Below are 25825 nucleotides of genomic sequence, written 5' to 3'. Positions count from 1 at the left end.
CAAAAAATAATATGAGTTAAAAAAAGAGCTGCAGAGCCCTAAATATTTTCAAGAGATGTGGTAGCCCCAGTCAGTTTATGCACTGCATACTCAATACAGAAAACCACCAAGGTTAATTATTTAAATATTTCTATTTATGGAATTTAGAAAAGGGAAAAGCCAATAGTGTAATACCCAAGATGACGATTTTTTAATAAACAATAGATTTAAGGGGGATTAGCTGGATTATCAAACAGTGTCCTCCCAAATCAGGTCATTAGTTTCACTGACTTTCCCTATTTTGCTTTATTAAAACTATTTAAATGAGGGTTCATTAGATGCAATGTAATCTAATTCAGACACTCCAAGCCTAATCCCTTTTCTTTTAGCAGTAACGTGATAATAGTTTTCAAAAAAGTTTAAAGGATTATTGTTACAGCTATTTTAAATAGGGACTGTTTTCAGCCAAACGCGTGCCACCACTTCCCCGCCATTTTATTATTTATTGTTATATTATTTCTTGCTCTTTACTCCTTCGTTCATTTATTCCTTCCCTTTTCTGCCTTTCATTGCTCCACATAAGCAGAATCACACATGGGCAACAGCATCCCTCTGTGCAGGTGTAGGGGATATGCCAACTATCCCCGCATGGGTCAGTGCACCAGGCCTTGGGAAAGGAATGATTTTTTGCAACTTACTTTGAGATCCTGGAGTTAAAAACCCCAAAAACAACTTTGTAAATTCACAGTGATTTTATAAATATCCTAGAGGGAAGGGAGAAGGTTCCTGTGCATTTTCACGCTGCTAGTTTCTGACAGCTCTGAAAGACACGCAGGAGGGGATCACACGTAGGACTTGCAAATTAGGAGGCAGGCACCGTATATTACTTACCCTGCTAGATCCAGGCTGAAAACATAGAGTAACAGATCCAGGCTATGGACATACAGCTTATGTCAGAATGAACTCGCTCATACTCCCGTACTTTCACAAAGCCTTTTTCAAACAGTAGGGTTAATTATTCTTCAATAGGGCAAAAAATGCCAAACCAAAAAAACACCACCCCAACCCAAAGAATGAGAGCTGGTTTCTAGATCCTAGGTTTCTGCAGACTCCTGAAAGCCTATCCTCGCTCACTTCAAATCCTCGTCTCTTCAAGCAAGTGCCATTTCATAATCCTATTAAAACCTTTGCCCCTGTTTACCAGCAGCCCTAATCGTACTCAGCAAGTTCTTCTCGTCTAAGGAAGAGCGACAGCTTTCAGATTTCTTAGGAGGCTTATTCATCAGCTACGCCAGTGTTTTGCCAGAGCGTTCAATCTATTCTGGGAGCAGCCGTGTGGAAAAAGTTTCCAACAGCTCAAAGCCCTGCACAATGATAAAGGAAAGCTCACACAATCCTGGTAATAGCCTGACCCTCTTAAGGAAAATTGGATGATTTGTGGTAGCAGTTTTTCTGTCCCCTATGTGAATTCTGAACCTTAAAGTATAAGCAGTGTATTCACACAGTCCCATTACAAACCCCCTCCCTCTTGCGATGTTGGAATAATAAATACACACCCATATGTGAAAATAAACCTGCTGCAATGACCTTCTTCCTCAGCCCACTGGTGTGAAGGAGTTTGTAGCCATTTTAGAAAAAAAGAGTCAGATAAAGAATGGACTAATTTGATGTTCAGTGTTTCACCATGAGCAGAATATATGCTTTAATGAGCACATTACGTGCACCAGGGACGTGTTACTGTGAAGCAGGGAATAAAGAGTAAGGGGAAAATAATTAAACAGTCAGCTTTATAATGAGGAAACTGTGTTCATGCAACATTAAGTGGCCTAATTTTCAAGTGCTAAGCAAAGACATGTTCCTTGGACTTCAGAAGGACTTGCTGGCAAGCACCATGTTGAAAACAAGGGCAAAGGATCACAAGTGTCAAACCTCCCCCAGGTCCAGAAGCACAGGGTGGACTGACGCTGTCTCAAAGTCATCTGTCCACGCTTTGCACTAACAGGATCGAACACCTGTACCCTGTAGTTCTTATTCTATAAAGAGGACCCTTAAAGTTTTAAAATACCACAGCATTCCTCATGCGTGGTATGTAGAACATTACAACTGACTTCTACCAGCCTGGCCTTAGTTTTCTGTTTGTCCTGCATCTGCTAGGCCACATCATCATCTAGGTGCAACAAGCACGTGAAGACTCTTAGTGTAGCTGTTTACACAAGTAGAGCTACCGGGAAAGGGGAAAATCTGTCTCACTGAGCTCAGACATTGACAGAATGAACAAATAAACCATATTTCTGACTGTTATCAGTCCTCTCAAGGCCAGTAAGGCCAGGAACATTCATTTACTGGGACTGTCAGTTCCAGATAGTGTTGCAATATTACTTCAGCATAATAACCTATCAGTCAGACAGCAATTCTGTTGGGCCACAGGCTCCCCGTCTTTCTTTGCAAATGGGCATGGCACAAAGTCTCTTCTTTGTTACTCACCCTCATGCCTAATTCAATGTTTTCTCCTCCATAAACCTCCATACCAGGGTCAAGCAAGCCAATCTCACCAAAATACTCTCGGTCCACTACAAACGAGCATCCAATCATGGCTGGTGTCCTGCATAGAGAAATCAAAGAAAAAATTAAGTTGTTTATTAGCTACTACAGAACCCACCTCATAGCAAATTTACACAGACAAAACAGTTCTTAGTTTTCAAGTTTACATTTTAAATTTATCTATTAGCACACAATCACATTGCACTTCATCCCCCAATGGACAGAGGACCTTGTGGGACCAGAGCCACCCAAATAACTAGCACACTGCCAGGCACCCTTGGACCAGCTGTCTGTGAGACAAACACAAGATGTGAAGTCAAGTACTCCACGCATCTAAGTGAAGCATCAGGCTGTTTTTCTTTTGTTTTGTAGACACAACCTCTGTGCTGCAGGTGCAGTTCACCACCATACAGAGTAGCACAAGAACTAGACAACACTTTATTTGAAGATTAATACACAAAAAAACCCCATAAGCTTTGTCAGAAATGAGGAGTCCCCTTACTTATTAAAAGTAAGTGCATGTCAAGAGCCATGGATCAATCATGGTGTGAAGTTTGGCAAGGGACTTCCTGGACTCAACTCTAGCCGATAAATTTCAGCCTTTGTGAAGCTGTTCCATGATTAACATTTCTATGTTTGCTGAGGTCAGTCTTTAGAAAAGGAAGACTTTTCAGATGAAGAGACTCTGCCCTCAGATCTGCCACTGACAAACTGGGTGGTTTCAGATAAATCATTTCCCTCCTCTGAGCATCAATTTCTTTGTATGTAAAACTATGGTTCTGCTCTCCTTTACAAAGCAATCTGAAACCTGTCACTGAGCAGCGTGACATGACAAGAAATTTTGAGATCATTTACCGTATGAACACAAGCATTATTTCAATGCAATACAAGCTAGTGCCATTTGCTAGTTTCATTTGTCCACACTTTCTCTGCATCTCTGTGCTGGTCACAGCTGCCTCTCAAATTCAAGGTAGGAGCTAGGTTTTGCTACTATAGCCCACAGCTTAAAGATGTAAACTTGACTATCTTTAAGCTGGAGAAACAACAAGAGCCTGCAACTCCACGTTGTGCTTGCAATTCAGCTGCAGCTTGCATAGTGCCTACTGGAAGACGATGGGTAGTTGTCCTGCAGTCTGATGTACAGGATGCACCCAGGCCCAGGCCTTGGGGACAGCCCCCCCATTTTAGTGTGATGCTGACAGACCAGACGGCTGAATCAGGGAAACTCTAAAATCATTTGAGAAACTGAACACTTTTGGAGCTGACCTAGAAGAATGAGCTGTGCTCCCTCTTCCATTGAAAGGGAGGCAATTTTGGACCATGTGGCAGATACAACATCATTCCTAACAGTGTTCTTGTAAAAAGACACCAGGAAAATTTTAGTTTATGCCAATTTTGTATTTTCTAATAGCATAGAGAATGCTCTATCTATGGCCCAAGCTTACATATATACACACCATGAAAATGCCCTATAGAAACAAAGACGAGGGAGGAGGTCTAAAACCTATTTTAAAGAAGTCTCTTTTGTAATGGACTAACGTTATACCATCACTATGAAGTCTCTCTTATCCCAGATACCTGCATGTTTCTTCAATTTGTACAGAAAGCCATTCACAAGGTATTTGCCTATGACGTCTGAGAAACACATTCATGAGGCAGTTTCACACACATGTGAAAAACTGCCCTGGCTGGAAAAATGAACACACTCTTTACCCATGTGTTGGTGGATCCCACCGGTAGCAGCAGGTGGCTGCTGGAACAGTGTTATCACATCAGGTCCTTTTTCTCATCAGCCGTTCACCATTTTTACAGCAGGAGGTTAAAAAGGCTTCAAACAAATGGCCAAGATATGGTTAGATAAAACAATTCTTTGCTCCTGGGCCTAATGCATATCCCAACATTGCAGAACACAGTCCAACCTATGGCAGGAACTATTTGGAACCCTTGAAAAAGGTTCATTTGCTGAAGCACTGCTATTATTTAACTGTAATGGACTCTGCTGTAGAACTCACATTACTGGTACTGCTTCAGCATCTCTCCCTTGCACTGTTTCTCAGTTTGAAAGCCATTGCAACCTCTCAGATCATTACAAGCCTATACTGCAGTCAGTGCACACTATCCCTCTCACGTTTGCTCTGCATAATTGAAAAAGGCAGCTGGTGATGGAAACACATTTGATCGGCACTGTTTCTGACAAAGAAGTTGAAATAGCTTGATTAACTCTCACATTCCACCCTTACAGAGCGAGATGCATTCCCTGGATCATGAGCTGGGGGGGACAAGATTCAACGGCGTTTACAAAGGCAAACATCTGGCTTTCACAGATAACTTTGGACCGAAGTGGGGCTTTCAGCCAGACCCCTGCACCCATTCAGTCAAAAAGGCTGGATGAAACTGAGGCCAGATGTCACAAACCCTACAAAGAAACTGCAGCAGGGTCACCACCAGCACCCTCAGTGCCTGGACCCCCCCACCCCCCACAGTCTCCCTTTTGTGTGTGCAAGAAATTCCAGCACTTCTCTGGTGCTGTTATTTGTGAAGACTTTCTGTTGAATCAGTCTAGATTAGAAGTGGTCTCAGAGCTCTGTGAAAGCCACACGTGGTCCTGGGTACTCCTGGCTGGACACATCCATCTTCTGTTGATGCATATACTTATACACCAGGATCTTTGCAAGATGGATGACATTTATAAATGCAAGTTATTTGGTAAAATGCATCTTCCTGCTTATAGTTCCTAGAGCCATGCCTGAAGACAGACTTGCCTAAAAAGGCTGAGAGCTCTCCTGTACACAGGACCAGACATAACCTATATACTGTCACATGCTGTATCACTGAAACCCATATTTTAGGCTACCAAAGAATAAATTTGGTCTAGAAACTGAAATAAAAGAAGGACATGATGAAGGAAAGGGAATTCAGTAGTTCTGAAATGAAAAAGGCATTGAGGGAATGTTTAGGTATTTCTTAGGCATTAACCATGATAAAAAAGAGAAGGAGGTGGGGGGAAGAAACACAAGCCACTTTCTTCTTTTTCCTTTTTATGTATTTAAAGCTAAACACAGGCTTCACTGGATGAAGGCTAGAGCATCACTGCTTTGCAAAACTGAGCTGCTCGTTTGGGCTTACACTCATTCTCTTTCCAGCCCCCCGCACCCCCCCGCCCCCCCAAATCCTCTGGAGGCAGCTCCTTACAGCGGTAGGATGCTCCCATGAGGACATTTCTCCTTCCTTCCTAATGAGGAATGGTACCTCTAGGCTTTGCAGACTGCTCTCAGGTGCTGGAATCTCTCTCTCTGGGGGATGGATTTTTGCAGCTGTCGGCTCTGTCCATTAAAACACCGACTTGTTAATTGAATGGGGGTGAGGAATACATTTTAGATGCAACTACATAATCATCACTCACAGACGAATGCCACTGAGGACTGCCTTTGCAACTCCCTCGCTCTCTTCTAGGTTTTTTTTCTTCTCATTAGATATACTCAAATACAGACTCCACAAGCCTTCATGGCTTACTCAGAAAAAAAAATGTTTTCAGGAACTAGCAACAATAGCAGTGCAATGGCAGAAGGAACCACAACCAACTTTTCAGAGAAGCCAGGCAAAAATTGCCACTGTCAGTGCCTTTCACTACCTGAATGTGGCTGCAGGCAGCCACAGCTCTTTTGCACAACAGCACGGCTGCAACCCCAGAAGCTGAACTGAGAAGCCTGTGGCTCTGCCCTGGCCGCTTCCTGACGCAATGAAGAACTTGCCTACGATGCACAATGTTGAATTTTCTGCATACTGCATGTTCAACAATTCCATCAGGTTCAACCAGAGTTTTGGGCATTCAGTCCTCATCAAGCCCAGGCCCTTAACTTCTCCGTGCTTTGACTGACCCAACTGTAAACTAAATGCAATGCGATTGCACAGCCCAGTGAGCTGGTAACAGTGCTATGAGCCGGGGACCCTGACTCTATTCCCAGCTCTGTCCTTCATCTGGTTTTCAGTGAGTCACCTCCCTCTGCCTCTGTTTCTCCGTCTGTGAAGCACACGTAATAATATTGGGTAAAAGTCTGAGAACAGCTTCAGCAGCTTGAAAGCCTAAGATTCACTTCTAAAAGTGCTTTAAGCCTATAGGTGGATAATTTTATACTGGACTACAGTGTTACGTTGACATATTGCAAACACTTTAAAAAAAAAACCTGTCCCCCAAAAAGCATGAGACCCTCACTTGGCTGTCATCACTGGGTTCTTCCAGTACTTGAAAAACTCCAGTATATCTACCACTTTTAGTACAGCACAGCAAAGACTGCCTTTGGAAGTCGGAAACGGATATATGAGAAAAAGCAACTGTGTTAGCACAGCTTAAACACTGCTCACTAGCCAAGGGCCAGCAAATGAGAAGGTGCATGCCCTTAGGACTTCACAACTTCAGAGTAAAATATATTAACCTAAGCCACACCTGCTTTATATAAAAGGACCTTTTTTCTTAAGTCATGGGCTTTCTAGTACAACAGTGACATTTTTAGAAGGAAGGTATCACAAAATAGCAATTAGAGGTGTACTATTTTTTACCAACACCTCAAAGATGTTGGGAAACTTAATTGATCTGTGGAATATTCTTTGACACAACTGAGGATGTTATAAGCATTAATTACAATCAACAGCAGCACTCAAAGGATAATGCGGGAAACACAGCAAAATGGCTTTTGCATCTAAATCCTTAAAATGCAGCATAGAATAGTATTGATTGTGCACTGGAGAAAGATACAGCACAGTCAATTTGTGGAAATTACCTGATGGCATGGCTGTAGCAAGGGAGGTACGAGAGAGACATTACTCTGGGTAATACCCTGGGGAAAGGGAGGAAGCAGAGAGCAGCTCTTCATGGTGGCAAACACTCCCTCCCTCCCCGCCTGCCGCTGCCGCAGGTACAGTGCAGCTCGCTACAAGAGAAGAGAGGCTCAGTATGGAAGAGGGCAGTACCTGCTATGGGATGGGGTACCAGAAACAGAGGACACATTGGCCAGAAATGAAAGCCACTTGCCATAGGTCTGAGTCAAGACTATTTCGTTTTAGCAAGATCTCCAGGAGCACGGCTCTCTCGGCAGAACTCCAGCAGGCGCCGATACCCATTTCTGCAGCCAGGTGCATCCCCTGGCCCTTTACAGACAACCGAAGGATGCTGCCTGGGGGCTTCGTCAAGAACAAGTGAAGGAGAAAGGGATGAGCACTAGACTGACATACTGCCCGTGGGACGGTAAGCTTTCCTTATGCAACCCTTTCCCCTTGCCTTAAGGTCAGTATACATGCAATCAGGTCACATTTGAAAGAGTTTTCAGAGCATACAAGTCGTCCAATTTCCAGGACAACTAACCTACAAACACTCACACACAAATACATAAATACAAACACAAATATAACTATAAATAAATATATAAACATAAACGTATATATACAGGGATAAGGAGAGAGAGAAAGAGATTCAAATGACACATCACACACCATATATTTGAGTTTTCCACCTTTCCTGGCAGAATGTTTCTTTGATTCATGTTCCTAAGCAGCACCTCACCCCTGCCCTGACAGATAAGTGGGGAAACCTGCATGGTACCTGCATAAGCATTTATTTTTTCTTACAACTCACGTCTTCTGCAAGAAAGAGTCACATCAGGCCGTGAGAACAGAACTTAAGAACAGATTTGCTGCTCAGGAGCTACAGCAAAAAAAAATGAATAACTCTCTGATGCCCCAGAGAAGTATATTTTTTGGAACAGGCAGGATACCCGTCAGAACCTGGACAAATAAAAAAGAAACTGCTCTGTTATAGGCTCCTGTGAACCAGCAACTAAAAAGTTGCCCATAATCAATCAATAAACAGTCACCAGTTTTATTGTTACGTGACGGCATGGTTTATCCTGAAAGACTTTACAGATGAGCCCCTTCCCAAGCGCAGGTACACAGGTGGATTTCTTCCCAGAGCAGCGAAGACCCAACATGGGTGCATCACCATCGCTACGACAGACCAGCACGGGGTTTGACTTGCACATGAGATGGGCATGCACACTCCCAGATAAAGTAGGCAGCACAAACCACCCCACTGTAGGCATGTCAGATGCAAGACACACGTGCTTTCTGGAGTGGCTGATTCCGTGTGTGTACGTACACATTCCTACTGGTACCAAGCTATGGCGTATTAAAGCAATAAGCGAGAACATATGCAACAATGAAATGCACCACTGCTGCTGGAGGAAGATAAAATGGAAAGCTGTGCAGTGCTTGGCTGAGTGAGACTGACTAATGACTCTAATGTCAGTGGCTGCTGATCAAGAAATCAAACACAGAGCAGCCCATCATAATCACGGCAGGTGAGGGAAGACGAGCCAGAGCTCAGGATACCAGAAACCTTCCTCGCTGTTCCAAAAACCAGTAGTATCTTCTGCACACAGAAAAAAACCCAGCTTGTTTCAATGCATAGTCAAATTCATTAGAAACCCTCTGAAATAGGATCCTTTGTTACACAGTTTGTTGCCAAATGATAAGGACGTTTTTGGGCAGCGTGTTCTCAGGAACACAAATGGAAAATGATGTGATGGACACTGCGTGTCAAAATAACAACCCTCATTTAAATCTTCACGTTAGAGACATCTTACATCTCAAATGTCAAACATGCAAAATGGATTGCCTGCAGAAGCCGATTTGGGGAACATCAATTGTTCTGAATTTCAGAGAACTAAAGTGGGGGAAAAAAAAAAGAACCAACTTCAAATTGTATCAGAAATCTTTACAAAATCTAACACTTTGTTCTTGCTATTTCTTTGCCTTTGTTTGCACTTCAAGGCCACCATCCCCTTTGTCGCTTGGACCACAACAGCTGATCTGACATTTTATGATGTGCACTTGCCATGAATGCCTGTACAGTGCTCCACTGACTTGAGGGACAGTTCCTGCTCCTTCCCAGCAAGGCTCTGAGTAGCATCACACCACTGTTAGTGTTCAAGAAAGCAGAGGATCAGGCTTCAAACAGAAAACTTCTGAGACAAGAAGTAAGCACTTCTGTTGTGTGATCCCAGAAGAAAACAGGAATTGGACTCTACTTTCTAAATGTCTCACCCAATTCTGCAGATTGATGATACTTACTTATACAATGCAAACATCAGAAATGCCAGGGCTCTGATCCTCACTGATACCAGGGTACGCATTTTTTTTAACACTGAAACTCTTTAATCCCTTTGGAGATCTGGGAGGAAGTATTCAGCTAAACCAACCACAAAACCAGTCACCGGGTTATTAGTTATTAGCTTTTTCTTTTACAAAACACGCAGACAAACACAAAACAAACCCACTATTTGCTGAAGGCAGTGTCAAAGGAAGCTTTAAGAGGGACAGTGTCAGCAAGGACTAAATGAACTTGCAGCTTTCATGCTGACGAACAGTCCTGCAATCTTATGAATGCACTGAACAGACACACGGATCCCAACACCATCAATGTGGACCAGTTTGCATGCCTTGCAAACTGGACTGAAACAGAAACCATGGTTACAATACATGGTTTTGGAAAGCTGGTTACAAAACTGAAATCTGTGTCAAACCAACAGAGATTTTTTGAAAAAGTTTGCTCACTAGTCTGACTTCCCCTTCCTTTTGAAAATATACCTTAAATTTTCTACAGCTACTAAGTTCCCATCATGGGCACTTTCAAATCTCAATTCTAAGTGCAGACTTCCTGATTCTTTTCATCAATAACACTCACATGTTCACTCTTTCCATTACCATAATTATGCTGGCATATCACTTAAAAGCCACAAAATTGCGTTGTATTTCTATAGGTGGGCATCACACAACAGCACAGCCAAATGCTTTAGCAAATCCATCCAGGTGCTACTGCTTTGGAGGCCCATCAGAAACCAGTGCAGTGTGGCTATAAAGTGGATGCTCCGCTCTCCTAGATCACTGCCTTCAAAGAACATGTTCCGAGGGAGACAGGCAAGTGTTCAGGGTTTGACATTGATGGCTCTGCATTTTAGGGTATGTAATTCATAATTTGCAGGAGAGATACTTATGCAATCACAATGTCTCAGTGCTCCTGATATTTGTCAGCGAGGGTTAGGCACTCTCCTCCTTGTGCTGCTTGTCTCATCTGTCTCTGGGCAGTTTATGCACTGCTGAATTGGAGGGTTTCTTCACTCACACTCAGAATAAAATCACTGCTCTCAGGAGCCAGCTACTTATGTGCATCGGATTTCAACACTACCCACTGCTTGAGCTTGGACCTTATTCACTTCTGTATCAGTCCAACTCAGTGCCAGTATAACTCCAGCAAGAGCTTGAACACAAACCTGAGAAAAGCCCATGGTGAATCAGGCCCTGTATTGCTGAAAAACCCCTCTTATCCCACCATTACAGGGATGAGAATCCTTGTTCTCTGTTAAAAAGATCTGTGGTTGAATTTCCAGAAGTGTTTTGCAGATGCAGCTTCCATACTTTAGGGACTGCGTAAATTACCACCGCTGAAAATCACGTCTAAGGAACCTGCTGAGGTTTAACCTCTTAGTTCAGTCTTATCTGATATGTGATCATTGTCTCCAGAACAGAAGATACTCAAATACTAGAACAACTCATGTGAAAATGAATACAGTGATTTCACATATAAACTGGAAGTAATGAAGTGTGCAAAACCTTTCAGGAATGAAAGACTGAAACCCTGATTTCAGGAATGAAAGCTTTGGCTGATTAATTTTCCTTCATCAATAAACTTTTTCTCAGGGCTGAGTGAAATAGATACAAACCACCTGCACTTTTAAAACAATGTGAGGAGAGCAGGGCATGTTATCCAGGAAAACTGATTTCCTAAGTAATTACTTTCCTGCTTATTGAGGTTTCAAGCTGAGCAAAGGGTCTATGATGAAGGACTGTGCTGTCTTCTGGTAAATAAGGTTAATGTTACTGTATAGCTCTGTTTTGCAGTCACAGGGCATGAGAAAGAACCTAAGAGCAACTTGCAACACTTGTTCAACTATGGATTGAAATATTACTCTCTGTATGAGGGACAGATCCTGTGAGATGGCCCCATCCAACCAATCACTTAGAAATGTCCTTTCACTTCCAAAAGACCACTTGGATCCTTTCAGCTGGCTATGTTGTTTGAAGTGCTTGGATGGACCTCTCAGGACCTGACAGCCCAAGCTCTACACTGGAAGGGAAGTACATCAGCTTCTCTACATCATTCTCTACATCATTCTTCTACATCAAAGCCTACATTGGGACCGTACAATAGAGTTTTATCTTACTTTAGGATGAACCTAATATACATCAAAATGAAGATGACTCTAAGGTGGTAATTTGTATCATTCCTAAGAAATCTCAAAAAGAGGGCAGAGCAAGCTGAAGTGCATACCTGGGCTTCATCTTTTTTAGCATTTATTTCAACAGTTGCTAACAATAGTATGCTTCACCCAGCACAGTACCTCTCAGAGGAGCTGTTAGACAAGCATCTGCGCTGGACGTGACGGGCTAGAAGATATGAATTTTCAAATGAAGGGGAAAGAAAGCCTTCTTCTTATCAGTTCCTGTCTTCCCACTGTAACAATTCTCAAAAGCACTATCATAATTCCTGAAACAGTATTTCCTTGGAAAAGTCCATTTTTGTAAGGCAAAATGTTCCCTTATAGACAAAAATAAAATTACACTCTGATTACATAGTCCAGTTTCATTTTAAAATTCATCCTGTAGCAAAACTCAGAACATGTGCAAAGTTCTCCAAAAAAAGAGCAACTCTCCAACAAGGCAAGGCTAACACATCTCCTACTAGTGCTGCTGGGAAGCTCTGGTTTGGGTTGATGGGCAAGAGTGTTGTCTACAGACCAAAAGCGAAGCCAGCCTCTTTGTAGTCACATACAAAATACCTTTGTTTTTCATGCACACAATGTTTCACTGGCTTATTACTCATGCCAGGGTCCACTGGAAAATAAAAGCATAGATGGAAAAGATCCTGCTATCCTGCTAAGGGCCACAATGTGAACTTGAACCACACATTCACAACTAGAGCACATGCACTTCTACATACATTGCGGTGCAGCTCTGAAATGCGACACATGCATCCATAGCTTTGTAGAGCCATCTGTTTTCTTCAGTTTCATTTCGCTACCCCTGTACAAAGCCTATAGCTTTGCTTCACTTAAAATCCCCCTCGGCAGACAGCTGAGATGGAAACATTGCTAGTACCAAAATGACAGCACATGGGAGATTTACCTGATGGGAGCTGACTCATCCCCTTTATCGAGCCAGTCCTGCGGTGGGATTATGTACATACACCAGAGGCCCCAGTTATAGCCGTGGGCTGCATTGGCGTATTGCTGCACTTCAAAAGTGTTGTACTTAATATTGTCGATTGCTGGTAAGATGATCCGCTTTCGATCTTCTTTGATCCGGGTAAGTGCAGGTTCCACCCTGAGAACAATAAAAACAGCAAAATGTTTTACAGCCAGCCAGTATCCCCCGGTCCCTCTTTGCAGCCTGATAAAACGAGTTCTCTAATACCGAGAGCAGTAACGCAGCGAGATGGCAGCCCATAACACAGCATAGCGGGATCGAATACAGGTCACTGGTATACACTGAAGAGGCTGGGGCTTGGTGTGGGATACTTCACATAGCAACAGCACATGAATTATTGCCTTTATGAAGCTGTACCAGAGTTTAACAACACAAAATTCTACCAAACATTTTTTCTGAGGCCTGGAGACTGTCAATTCATTTTGCAATGGGCAAGTGTTGAGACACACTATCGCCAAGAGTAACTAAACGGTTCCCTAACGGCTGCACCACCAGGATGCCTGGTAGCCATTAAATACTTGCTCTTGCTGACAAGGCCTGAAGAACAAAACACACACCAGGGACTGAATGAATCTGAAGGTTACTCAGAGGTTTTAATCTTGTTTCCTAAGGACTGACCCCATCGGATCTAGTTTGAATGACAAGCATGACTGCATTATGCCTTCTAAAACCTCTTTGGTGATGAGAAGATTTCAATTGCCAGATGGTGCAAAAGCAGCAAACTGCAGGAAATGTGCCATCATTTCAAAAGGCTTTAAAACATCAATGTGCTTTCAACAGAAGCTACATCCCAAAGTGTTTCAGGAAAGTAAAAAGCTTCAGTGCAAACATTCATTTTTGACCAAGGTAGTCTGAAGTTGCTATGAATTTACAGAGAAACTGATCCAAAGAGGTAGCAGACTTACATAAGGATGGAAAGCACTTCTCAAAGCAATATTAGAAGCAGCCACTGGTTCATGTCTTTGTAACTGTGTTTCCCCTTGAAATAACCTTTGAAGATTTTGCAGAGTGCTCACATGTATCTTTAAGGGAAAGGTGGTTTGCTGCAATTCATGGAGGTGGCAGGATTTGAACACTGATCTTTTCTCATTATTCTTTTGTTGTTGGTTAAAAGGCAATTGTTCCTTTGTGGTTTCAAGTTTGTTACCTTATATTTTGTTTGCTACCATGCACTTTCTTGTGCAGGACAACAGAAAGGGACAAGTTATGAAATTAATTCATCCTCCATTTTCATTCTTTGCTGCCTCAATCTGAACCACCGTAACTCTTCTCATCTCTTCTGCAAGAAGGCAGCATTTTCTCTGTACTTGAATATGGCCAAAATATTTGTCTTTTATGTACACAGACTCCGTATTGCTTACATGAGGTCATGTAGTGCTTTCTTTCTCTTCCTTTTACCCCTCCCACATCAGTAAAAAGACATAGATTCAGTGAAACCCCTGAGGATTGATGATAAGCTACTTACTGCAAATAAACCATCACAAACCAATGTAAAATAAGAGCATAACTGACAAAAAACCCGAGGTGTCAGAGCATTTCATTCGGAGAGAAGTCAAAGAGAGTTAAACTAGTTCTATTTGGATTCCTCTAGAAAAATGACATTTGAATTTACCAGCTGGATGCCAATAACACCGAGCATGGAAGTTTTAATAAAAAGAAAGATCACAAGCATGGTGGGAAGAGAGGAATGACATTGCAAGTTGCAGAAATTCCCCTTGGCCAGGAAGGCTATGAACGAGATGTTAATCGCATATGCAACACGTATTCTTTTGTTACTCTAACTTGATTTATTCTGGGAAAAAATCAATGCATCCCCCATGACTGGAACGGCCTGAGGTCTGTCTTACTACTGCCTGCCACCTGCAGTTTTTGGTGCTGTACTTCTAGTGTCAAAGCCCAGTCCTGCAAGGTACCAAAGACCTCCAAAGAAGCATGAAAGTGCATCAGCCCAGAGGAGGTACAGTGATTTCAGCTCAGGTGGTTAAGTACCTTTTTGGCTTTAAAATATTTCCTTAGTCAGCAGGATCATATGTTGTTTCTTTTTCCCCCTTTTTTTTTTTTGCATGGCATTTAAAGAACTGCACCTCAGGAGATTTTTTTTTTTTTTTCTGTGGGAGAGACAAGAAACAACTGAGAGAGATTCAGGACGATGTAGTACATGATTCAGAATGCCAACTCGTAAAGTCTTCAGACCACGCTCATGCACCTGCATAGAGAGCCAATGTGACCTACCGAATCAGGATAAGCCACTTCTGTTATTAATATGAGATTATATATATGAGATTAACTGTTTTAAAAACCAGTGGATGGCCAGCAGAAAAACTCTTGCAACTCCAATAAAGCAGGGAAGAATGCAGAAAAGACGACTCCCACAGCATGCATGAATTTATTACGTTTGGATCTGATTTCCAGATCTGTCCTGCAAAGCAGGAAAACTGACTGCATGCCTTCTGAAGCAGAAATCTGTAAATGGGTTTCCTTTCTAACAATCAAATTCTGTCATTCTTATTCACTATGATCTGACTCTGGAAACAGGTCTTTGACAAGCAAAGAAAAACTGGGAGTTTTTAAAACTAGTTTTATGTCTCTCAGTTAGAGTTCTTGGGTCACCAAATCCTCAAAGTCCTCAACTATTGGCATGTTTATGTTGATACAAAGCAAGACCATTTTACCATCATACTTAAAACTATCCTGAAGTTTTCATGTTCCTTCTACAGTTCTTCCTCGTGTGCTCATTTTGCAAGTATTTTACTTTGAAGGGTGGATTGAGATCGTGTAATGAAAAAGCTAAAAGAGATAAGGACTTCTTCTCCCTTAATGTCAGATGTCTGCAATAGACCCCCCACCATCCAAGGTAATTGCCTCAGATTTTCATTCTCAGCAGAGAGAGGCAGAGGCTGGCACTTTTATAGTAAGATGCTTCTCATAATAATGTACACACTGAAAATAGGTGAGATTGATAATGTTCCAGAAGAGTCTATTTTGTATATAAAGGGAATTTAGCCTGCTACTTTGCAAGACAGCTTAAAATTGGACTGTTGAAGTGTATCCCCAATAATGGTTAGAGAAAGAACGTGAAGAAAATATTTAACAGTCACTCTGATTTTCAGCCCTCAATCACATTTGTGATTATGTTCCTCTGATACTTGTGTCTTGGAAATGCTAACCTGGGTCCTGATTTTCTTCATAACAAGAACAATCCGTTCCCAGCTCTGGTGCTGCTGTCACACCAGCCATCACCAAACTATTCCTGTCACTCCACAGTTGACTGAATTCCTGTGTTTTTCCAGTTGTATGGCTTACATTTATTACCACCTGACTTAGTGCTTTGCATCTGAATGGCACAAGGAGAGATCTCTGGAGTGTAATACAAGAGTCAGATCAAACTACATGATGAAATTTCATTAATCTCTATCACTCTATTAATTTGAAATCTCAGATTTTGAACTTTCATGAAATCTGAGGTGTGTGAAAGCTGTCCATGTGATGGAAGTTCTGTTTCAGTCTCCTGCACTCAAGAAAAGTAAATGTTGAAGATATTACTACTTCAACAAGTGTTGATATCTCTACTCTCAGGTTACAGATGAAGTAAAATGCCATGTCAAGGTTACGGAGTGAATTGGTATGAAAGCAACTGCTGGAATTTAATTTTCTCAACCTCCCATCCTCTCAATGGAGGTGACTTTCTTCCTCTGCCTGTATCCACATGTGTGGAAATCACATCCCTGCAGGTATTAGGAACAGGAAAGGTTCAGTATCTGGACAGACTGCACATTTATCTAACTTCCAAAATATGTTCACACCCACGAGTAAGAAAGCAGGCTCCGAGTCACAGACGGAAAGAGAAAATCCAGTGCAGGGTTGTTCCCTGTTACTTAGAAAAACTCAGAATAGAGAGCCTTTAAATTAAACATTGTACGCCTGTGAGATTTCACAGCTTGTCTCGCCCGATCAGGGACAGCAGAAATAGCAAAGGGGTATTCACATGCCAAGCCCTCGAGCTCATCTCAGTGACACCTACAGGAACATTCAAATCCCAGATTCTGCCAATGTCCTCTGCACCACCAACACTGCTTGGGCTCTGTTTTTCTGCCTGCCAAGATCTGTAGGTAATGGCCAATGAAGAGGAACTATAAGCTTGAACAGGACTGGGTAATGGACTGTGTTTACATTGCTTATCTTAGGTAATCCATGAAATACGAGGGGGTTTTTATTGCTATTCATTGCTAGCAAAGTCCAGCCTTGGAGTAGCTCTATTAGGCTCAATGGACTTACACAGTGTCTTTGTCTCTGTAAGCTGAGCTGCACATTCATCAAATCCTTTGTCAACTTTGCTGGTAATTCTGCCTTTGTCTAATTGATTCAGGTTTTTGAAAGGATTGTGATTAAATCTTTCCTAGTAATTTCTGTTTTTTTTCCTAATTTTTAGCTGCTACATTATTATGTAGATTTACTCATCCTCTTTCTAGACACCAGTGTTCTTTCCCTGTTTTTTTTTTCACCTTGTCTTGTTTTTTCCACTGTGCATCTGCAGAAGTCAGGTGCTCCTGGCAGCTCCCAGGACTAAAAAGACAGAGTGGAAGAAGCTGCTGAAGTCCAAGTACGTTCAACATGCTACGCTGATGAGTTGCAATATGTTGTTTGAGCATTTCCTTTCCATGTGGCCACTGCTGGCGGTGAGGCAGGATTCAGCCCTGCCTGATTAGGTACATAAGCCAGATGTGAATTTTGAGATTGATCTCTATTTTTCACAGATACAAAACTATTAGGTTCCTAGCTTGTATGTGAGTCAATGTACTTTATGGGCACAGAGTAGCATATATTGTTAACAGGTTATTTAATGGAGCAAGAGGAAAAATTCTCCCAGGCATATTCATAGACATGATGGATTTCAGTAAACTAAATATAAACAAATATAAACAAAAGATTCAGCTTTAAAGGTAGTGCACTTCACATCATCCAGTTCTTTTTTCCACCTAAGAAAAACCAAACAGGCAAGTTGGGCTGGAATTTGAGTGACATAAGAAGTTCCTCCCTTCTATCTTCTCTAAAAATATGTATTTGTCAGTGTTCTCCTCTCACTCTGAAAAGATTGCTGGGGAATGGTTAAAGCCAGAAGAGAAAGAACAGTAAATTTAATTCTCTTATAGACTCCACTAGGCTAAAGGGTATTTTCACTTGGGTTTCATTTTTCTGAAGCAGTTCCAGAAGTACAGTAACACACTGCTGAAGTCTCATTCCCAGGACTCAGCCCTGTGATTGACAGTGCTTGGTTGAAACTCCACAAAGCATATTGCTGTCCCATGACTTTGGTGGGCTTCCCACAGGCACAAGGATGTGCTGGGAGGAACATCCACAGCAGGTGCCTTGGTAAGTGACTCTTGCTTACAGAAACTCTCTTGGGGAATCTGTGGAAGGAATCTCTGATCAGGAGCAAATTCACAACAAAAGGATGTGTTGATCTGTCAAAGACTGTTGAGCATATCACTAAACACAGCACATGCATTTCATGCATTTAATGCTTTTGCCTACCAGTGGGTCAATTTCTGGATTAACACTGGATTTTCCAAGGTGTTGATGACTTCAGTGGGAGCTCCAGCAATGCCAGTACTGCGGGTCTCAAAGAATAAGTGCTCCCAAGATACATTAGAGTTAGGAAAAGAGTTGGAAGGCAGAATTTAACCCAGAGTATAGAATAAGCCTGTAAGAAGATTGAGAGCAAAGGCAGGGGCCACGCTGTGATCACACAGGCTTCTCTCATCCCATTGTAAGTCTATCTCTGAACATAGATGTATTCTGTATTTAATATTGGGCCAATTCAGAGCCCCATGGGAAACCACAGCAAACAAAAAATTTTATGCTGTCTTACATCTTACATTGTGTTCAAAAAACTTGTAGACGTGGCACTGTGGGACATGGTTTAATGGGCATGGTGGGGTTGGGTTGATGGTTGGACTTGATGATCATACAGGTCTTTTCCAACCTTTGTGATTCTGTGATTCTTATCAGATTGTCCGAGACTTCATGCCAATGGGGAAGTCTGATCTTTCACAATGCTAAAAAGAACAGCTTCCTCCAGATAAAAAACAAACAAAAACAACTTAGTAATGAGCTCCTCAGCACACGTGATTATATAATTCACCTTTTTAAATACATAAAAGCACCTGCTGACTTCAAGCAGACTTTTAAAAAGGCACAACATAAAAATAAATGCCCGCGATCTAAGAGAAAACACAGGCACGCCACAGGCCAGATCCTCTGCTGCCCACCTCTTCTACTTCAACGGACTTCACAACTTCAGGGATGCTTTGCTAACATGTATCATCTGAGGAGCAGACCCAGCATACTTTTCAGTTCTTAACCAGAATGACTGTACTAGGCATTTGTCAATAACTCCCTCCCCTCCCAAATGTCACTTTTTCTGAATTTGTCCAAAAGTAAAACCTTTCCTAAATGACAGGAACTGCATTGGGAAATGTCTGTCTTAAATTCTGCCCCATCCCAACTGGGTACCCAAATACCCTAATCTCTGCATTCTTTTGAGATAAACTTGTCTTTTATTCCTCTCCACCATCACTATTTTAATTTTTACTCCACTAAATAATTAAGAACTAACATTAAAAAAGCCAATCCTTTTTTTCTCCCTCTCACAAATCAGAATTTCTTTTTTTTTTTTTCTTGCAAGGACTTAAGGAAGAGTTCTTGTAAGACATAAATGAAAGACAACATGGTCTCATCTTCTAGATTTTATGGCTCAGCGGGTTTAACACCATATTTTACTCTGGCTGTACCACTGTCAGGTACCATGAAGTAAAAACTTAACACAGAAATACAAGCAAATAATCTGTGTAAACTGAAAGCTTATTTTGCATGTGATTTTATACACTAGCTCACATTTCACTGACAATACACATTTATCAGATGCAGACAAGCAGATCTACTGATATACAAATTCTTCACTGAGGCCAGCTGAGGAATATTTCATGCAGAATGCCTTTCCTGTAAATAAGTATTCAGAGAACTAAAAAAAAATAAATTTCATACCCCCTTCCTCCGTCTCTTAGAGGAGAGAGAAGTTCCCCATCTGTTCTACCTGACATCTCTATCAGCATTCCTGTGTGCCTGGGGAGGTTTCGGACCTGCAAGCCCCAGCCAGAATGGAGCGAACGCGGCATAAACGCCTGCTGGAGAGTTAAAGATCAGCTCTTTGGCTGCCAAATCTGAATAGCTCTTTTCTGCGCCACTGAAAAGCAATGAGGATGCTTCAATGAACACTCTAGGTTGTTTCGGTAGATGAATAGTTGAAGTTGCTTTTCTGGCATGTCCCTCTATGTAAGCTGGCACTGTCCCACAAATCTGAAGGCCCGCATGGCTTATGTTGCACACTTCCCTCAGATAATATTAGTTCATTTCTGCTATCTAAAACATGTATTCCATTAAGTTACCAAATTGATCCTAAGTGATGGTAGAGGCTTTAGATGAGAAAAAGCTCCCTTAATAAACACACGTCCTTTGCTTTGCATTTGCCTAAATAAGACCTCCCAGGTCAAACTTAGCATGGTACCAAGGATGCTGCAACGAACCACGTCCTGAGCAGGAGTGATAGGCGTGAACCTTCCAGAGGGGAGGGACTGCACAGGAGAAGGACTGCAAACGTAATTTCACCCTCACCTTCAGCACTTCTCTCACTAGAATGAAAGAACCACCTGGACCTTGCCAGGTCCCCAAAGAGCCACCTGCACTTGAACAGGGGGGGACAGGGAGTTTACCTGCTGGTAGAGTTTGGCTTCCAATACACTGCATGAAAATGTTAATGAGGGAACTTTCAGGGGAGCGAAGAACTTGTGGCTTTGCCCTACAAAAGCATAACCATGTCTCTGTTACAGAGTACTTGGGATAACTAAAGCCAGTAGAAGATGAGGAGGAAATCAGCTTCCTTTTTCCTTTATCCAGTTTCTCGAGAATCCATTGCTTACGGCTACTATAGCAAATTGCACTACATATTACAGTATAAAATAGCATCTGCAACGTATTATCCATAGACCTGGGGATCTTGATCTTTAGCTCTTCTTCTCAGTTCATTAAAATGCCAGTTCTCTATACTTTTAAAACACTGCCAACTTCAGGGATAATCCATAATGCGTGTGGCACAGTCTGATGGATACTTGGCTTATATTTCAGGTCCTCTTTCTCATGTCAGGCTGTCTCTTTCTCTCTGGTATATTGAAATCTTTTGATGAAATTCTCTTACTCTACTGCTTCCTTATTGATACTCCCCCTTTGTCTGGCAAAATTTTAATTACTACAGTACTGCATAACTCCATTCAGCGCGCCGATACTACCTCTGTGATAGGAGCAAAAGCAATTCCTAAGATAGAAAGCAAGTATAATACTCTACCATTATGTCTTCTTTTATGGCTCCTAGCACCCTCTTTATGGCTGCTAATATATTGTGGTCTCTGCATTTCACTTACTGATTTCTGCTCTACTTCACTCAATGTGTCCTTTTTCTCACCCAGAGAATTAACACCCTATCTCTGCTATCTCTCTTTCCGGCTGCCAGTTCTAATGTAGTGAAGTTCTCTTCTCCTTGCCATGTTATTCTTTCCCATCTTTTGAAGACAGGAGTCTATATACTGCTTTACATCTTCTGCAACACAATTAGCAGCCAGGATGCAGTGGTCTGTACTCAGTGTTATTGTGGGCTGCTTAGCGCACAGTGGGTGGACCTAATACAAAAGTCAGAGCAGGAAAGCTGAAAACTTCAGAGGACTGAAGGGAAAACAGAACCATACAGGCTTAAATATACCCTCAGAGAGGAATGTACAGGAGCTTTTCATACCTATTGGTTCTGCTGGGTTGCTGGCTCTAGGTGCTGACTTCTATTGACATTACGCAACCATTAAAAACACAAGGTTCTACTGCAGGACAGGTAGAATCTTAGATATGAACTGTACACATACATTATAATGTGATTTTAATTTAAAATTCTATTTGAGAATTAATAGTAATGGCCTCCCTTTCAGCTAGTCCCCTCCACTTTTGCTCTCACAGCAGCAGTATTGGCTTACACTATCAAAAGCCTGAAGGGGAACAGGTCAGTAGAAAACCTCTGCTCTGTGCTAATACATTTCAACACCTGAGAAGCAAAAAAGCAGCAATTAAGCACAGCAAAATAAATAATTCAATAGTTAATTTGACCTGCCAGGTTGTAGAGTACTTTTTTAATATCCTACCAGATTGTATTTTAGTTTAGAAGAAATGTCCCTGGAGAGTATTGCTGTGAGAGCCCGTAAAATGCTATAGTGCGACATAAGGCAAAAGCTCACCCATAAATGGGACGACTATTGTTTAAAGAAAAGGGTTTTTGTTGTCAAAGTCCTGCATATTTCATGAGGAAGTGATGAGGTCCTTCTCTGATTCCTTATGAATTAATCTGCCAACTGATTAGGCAGGTAAAGCAGCCATAGATTGGAAGACTAAAATTGCACTGCAGGTACTTGACTTTTAGACGGAACACAAACCAAACAGAAAGCTAATGCTCTTTTCTGTGGTAAAGGAACTGGCTGCTTTTTAATTGCCTCACAAATAATCCATAGACAGCTTTGAGTGGGAGCAATCCATGTGGTCTCTGAATACATGAATATACATTGAAAATGGGGGGAAATAGTCATGCAAGATGAGACTTAGTAGGAGAATAGAACAGCAGTACTTTAACAAGATACTCCCCCGTGACTACCAACTTTATAGGGTTATGGAGCAGGGGTAATGTTAACCTGGTGGGAAAAAATAAAGCAGTCCAGGTGGAAGGGCTTCCAGTCCCTCCTAGTAAAAGAAGATGGGATGAAAACTGAGATGATAAGCAACTGCTTGCGCACAGGTGGACAGAATTAAAACTAGGAGGAAAGAGGTAGAACAAGGTTTGAGATGGCTGTCAGCAGCCTCAAAGGCTGAGGGGAGCAACAGGAGAAACACCAGAAGGGAACACTGAGCCTCCACAGGTGGCTCTGAAGCAAAGGGATACGTGATGCTTCTGGTGCACGTTTGCTATTCTCATTCATTCTCTGTGGCAGCTCCAGAAGCCAAGTGGTCTCAAAGCAGCTGCGCAGACTGGCTCCGCAGTATTACTGAGACTTAAGCGCACTTGTCGAAAGCAGAGTACACCAGGGAGGATGCAGTAAACGCAGACACTTTTTATCTTGGATATACACACACTCTCATTTACTTGAGTAGTCTAGGTTCTTGCTGTATGATTTCAACCCTTTCTGACATTAATGCAAAGCAGTAAGGTTAGCAAAAAACCCAAGCCAAACCAAAAGCAAGGACAAACCCCTTACCTGCTTACTGACACTATTGCCTAGCTTCTCTGAGTAGAGTACGTCACTAGGATCTCAATGTCCTTTACAGAAGTGATAACAAAATTCTCTGCAAGGCTCATAAAAAGGCAGCTTGGGCAGGACAAGCACTGGGAGCAGCACCCAGAGCATGCTCTCCCCAGTCCCTGATTCTGCCCAGTAGCTGGTATTACCCTACGTGAACATTTGCAATGATTTGAAAGATCCAGTTGCTTTAAAAGTAAATAAATAAATTAAACCAGCTCTTAAGCTTCTAGAAAATTACTACAATTGCTATTATAGTCTTTCATAGTCCTGAAGAAAAAACCAGGGTGAACATAAACCAGGTGAACTACAAGACTTATTTTATAGCATCTTCCATTTTATAAAGATATACATGAACATATAAAAATAAACACTCCACTCCTTTGCAATTAAGTTTCTCTCTGGTTGTAAGTACAGCTATTTTTAGTTTTAATTTGGGGATATCTCCGAGAACTGCAGAGCATAATCAGCTCCACTGTAACCCTGCATCATCATTATCAAATACCAGCCTATCTTTGAAATATACACATTTTACATACCGAAGGTCCCTGCAGCCCTTTTTCAGCTGACTGTACATAGCAGTTCCTCCAGTCCCAACTTCCAGTAATGCCAAATATTGGCCACTAAGTGGTGCCACAAAGATCTGGCCCATTAAGCCCAAAACTGTGCCTGCCATAGTCAATACTGCTCCCTTGCAAAACAAAGGGGATGAGGAAAGGCGTGCTAATTTCAAGCCCCATTAAAAATGCAGGAAATAATTCAGTGTTTCCGTCAAATGTAAATGCAAGAAAATTTATGAGGAAATGAGATTGGTATTCAAGTTTCTAAGAGGAAATGGTAGAAAATGACAAGGAGATAAAATAAACGTACTCAAAAGCAGGCATCTGCCTCCAGCCCAGAGCCTCCTCAATGGTGTCTCCCCATTTGACTGCTTCGGGGGTTTCATATTCATTGTGGTTTAAATTACTTCTCTCTCCACTGAGCTGTACTAGAGCAGGCACAACAGCTTTTTTATGGATCTTGCAGCCGTTGCAGAAGATTGTTGGCAATGTTGCAATAATCAAGAATATTACTCAAAACTAATTGCTAATGTGATAACACCAGCCTACAGCCATCTTGTCCCTACGGTTTTTCAGCTCCCCTGTTGCTGAGCAAATCTCTTTCACAGCCTTTGAGACATAGGGCACAGTGGAACAGTACTGCTCTCCCTGTGGGAATAGCCAACAACTTACCAGCCAATGTTGAACTCAACGTGAGCATCAAAGAAGCCAACGACAGGAGAGGTTGCTGCTTTCCAGCCTTGGATTCTGGCTCGAATCAGTCCTTCTCGTTTGTTATTGCGCACTATTTTCACCAGACCTGGGTATCTTTTATTCACATACTGGTCCAGATTAAATTTTAGCTCCACTGCAGGACAAAAACACCCCCGACAAATACTCAAAATGAGAAAAGCCTTGCAATGTTATGTTTTACTTTGATTTATTCTGCAATAGAAAGGAAAAAAAAATCCTTAAATAATCCTAAACCCTTTGTCACTCTCATAGATACAAAATACCGCAGTTGCGGCATGGACCAGTTCCAGGGGTATCAGCTCAGAGAAATTCTTTACACATCAGAGCAGTTGCTGTTAGACTTGCACAAGCTTAATATGGCCTGACGGATTTGAGCATTGTTTTGAAGAGGTAGTTTGTCTAAATATTTTTAAATAATTACCATTCTAATTCTCTGCTGATTTGCATTAGGTTACAAATGGCCTCTGGAGGAGCAATTCTGACCTTACAGCAGTGTAACATGGGAGACTAGTGATTTTTTTTCCTGATTTATGCTATTCAGTAGGAGTTTGAAAAATAACCTCAATGGATTTTGGGTCAAGACCTAATTCAGATCAGAATTAATTTCCCTTAATTTTAAGGGTTTTCCCTTAAATATAATTAAGACTCCTCAATACCAGGCTTCTTCCCTGTTGAACTAAATGGATACTGAAGATTTCAGATAGACTACTTCTCTTTTGTTCATTTTCAGGCATTCAATCACAGATGGAGCAGAACTCATTCACTCCTTTATTCAGCTTCATTTCAATAGGCTTATAAAAAGGCAAATTACCAAAATGGTCTCTCTATTTTTTAAAATCAATCTAGTTTGGTAATTAATTTACACAGCAACTTATTCATAATGAGGCTTTTACTCAAATATATTTATTAGGAAAACTAGTAGAAGCATCCCGGACATTAGAAGCCTCATTCTTCTGACCTATATTACACAGTAAAATCATTATCATTGGAATCAAAGACCTGATAAATCTCCAGTTATCTAGAAGAATGACAGAGAAAAACCGTTCACTGAGAAACAGTGAGTCCAATTCTCCTCTGTATTACATTGGCTCAAACACTTTGCAATCTCACATAATTACTCCATAGGTTGCACTGTCATAACTGAGAGCAGAATTGGACAAAAGGTTTCTTAAATCTATAGGTTTTGGCACTTGTGTTAAGGATATGTTCTCTCAACCCTCCTTTCTCTTTGGAGATCGTGAAGTGGAACAGCGACTTAAAACTGGAAGATTTGAAGCTGTTGAGCTGTGGAGAAAATGCTAAACTTGAGCCTTATTTTAA

General features: G+C 41.6%; 1 protein-coding gene across 1 annotated transcript in view; it reads right to left on the bottom strand.

Moving 5' to 3' along the window:
* Nucleotides 1-25825, bottom strand: part of GALNT9 (polypeptide N-acetylgalactosaminyltransferase 9) — a 151840-nt gene that overhangs the window by 70379 nt on the left and 55636 nt on the right. Inside the window, exons 4-6 of the mRNA XM_059827776.1 lie at nucleotides 24446-24620; nucleotides 12754-12951; nucleotides 2464-2581 (exon numbers count right to left, since the gene is read on the bottom strand). Coding sequence (XP_059683759.1) covers nucleotides 2464-2581; nucleotides 12754-12951; nucleotides 24446-24620 — 491 coding nt within the window. The remainder of the gene's footprint in view (nucleotides 1-2463; nucleotides 2582-12753; nucleotides 12952-24445; nucleotides 24621-25825) is intronic.

Source organism: Gavia stellata, chromosome 21 (genome assembly GCF_030936135.1).
Source record: "Gavia stellata isolate bGavSte3 chromosome 21, bGavSte3.hap2, whole genome shotgun sequence".
Classification (NCBI taxonomy): domain Eukaryota; kingdom Metazoa; phylum Chordata; class Aves; order Gaviiformes; family Gaviidae; genus Gavia; species Gavia stellata.
This window is presented reverse-complemented; position numbering and strand designations above follow the sequence as displayed.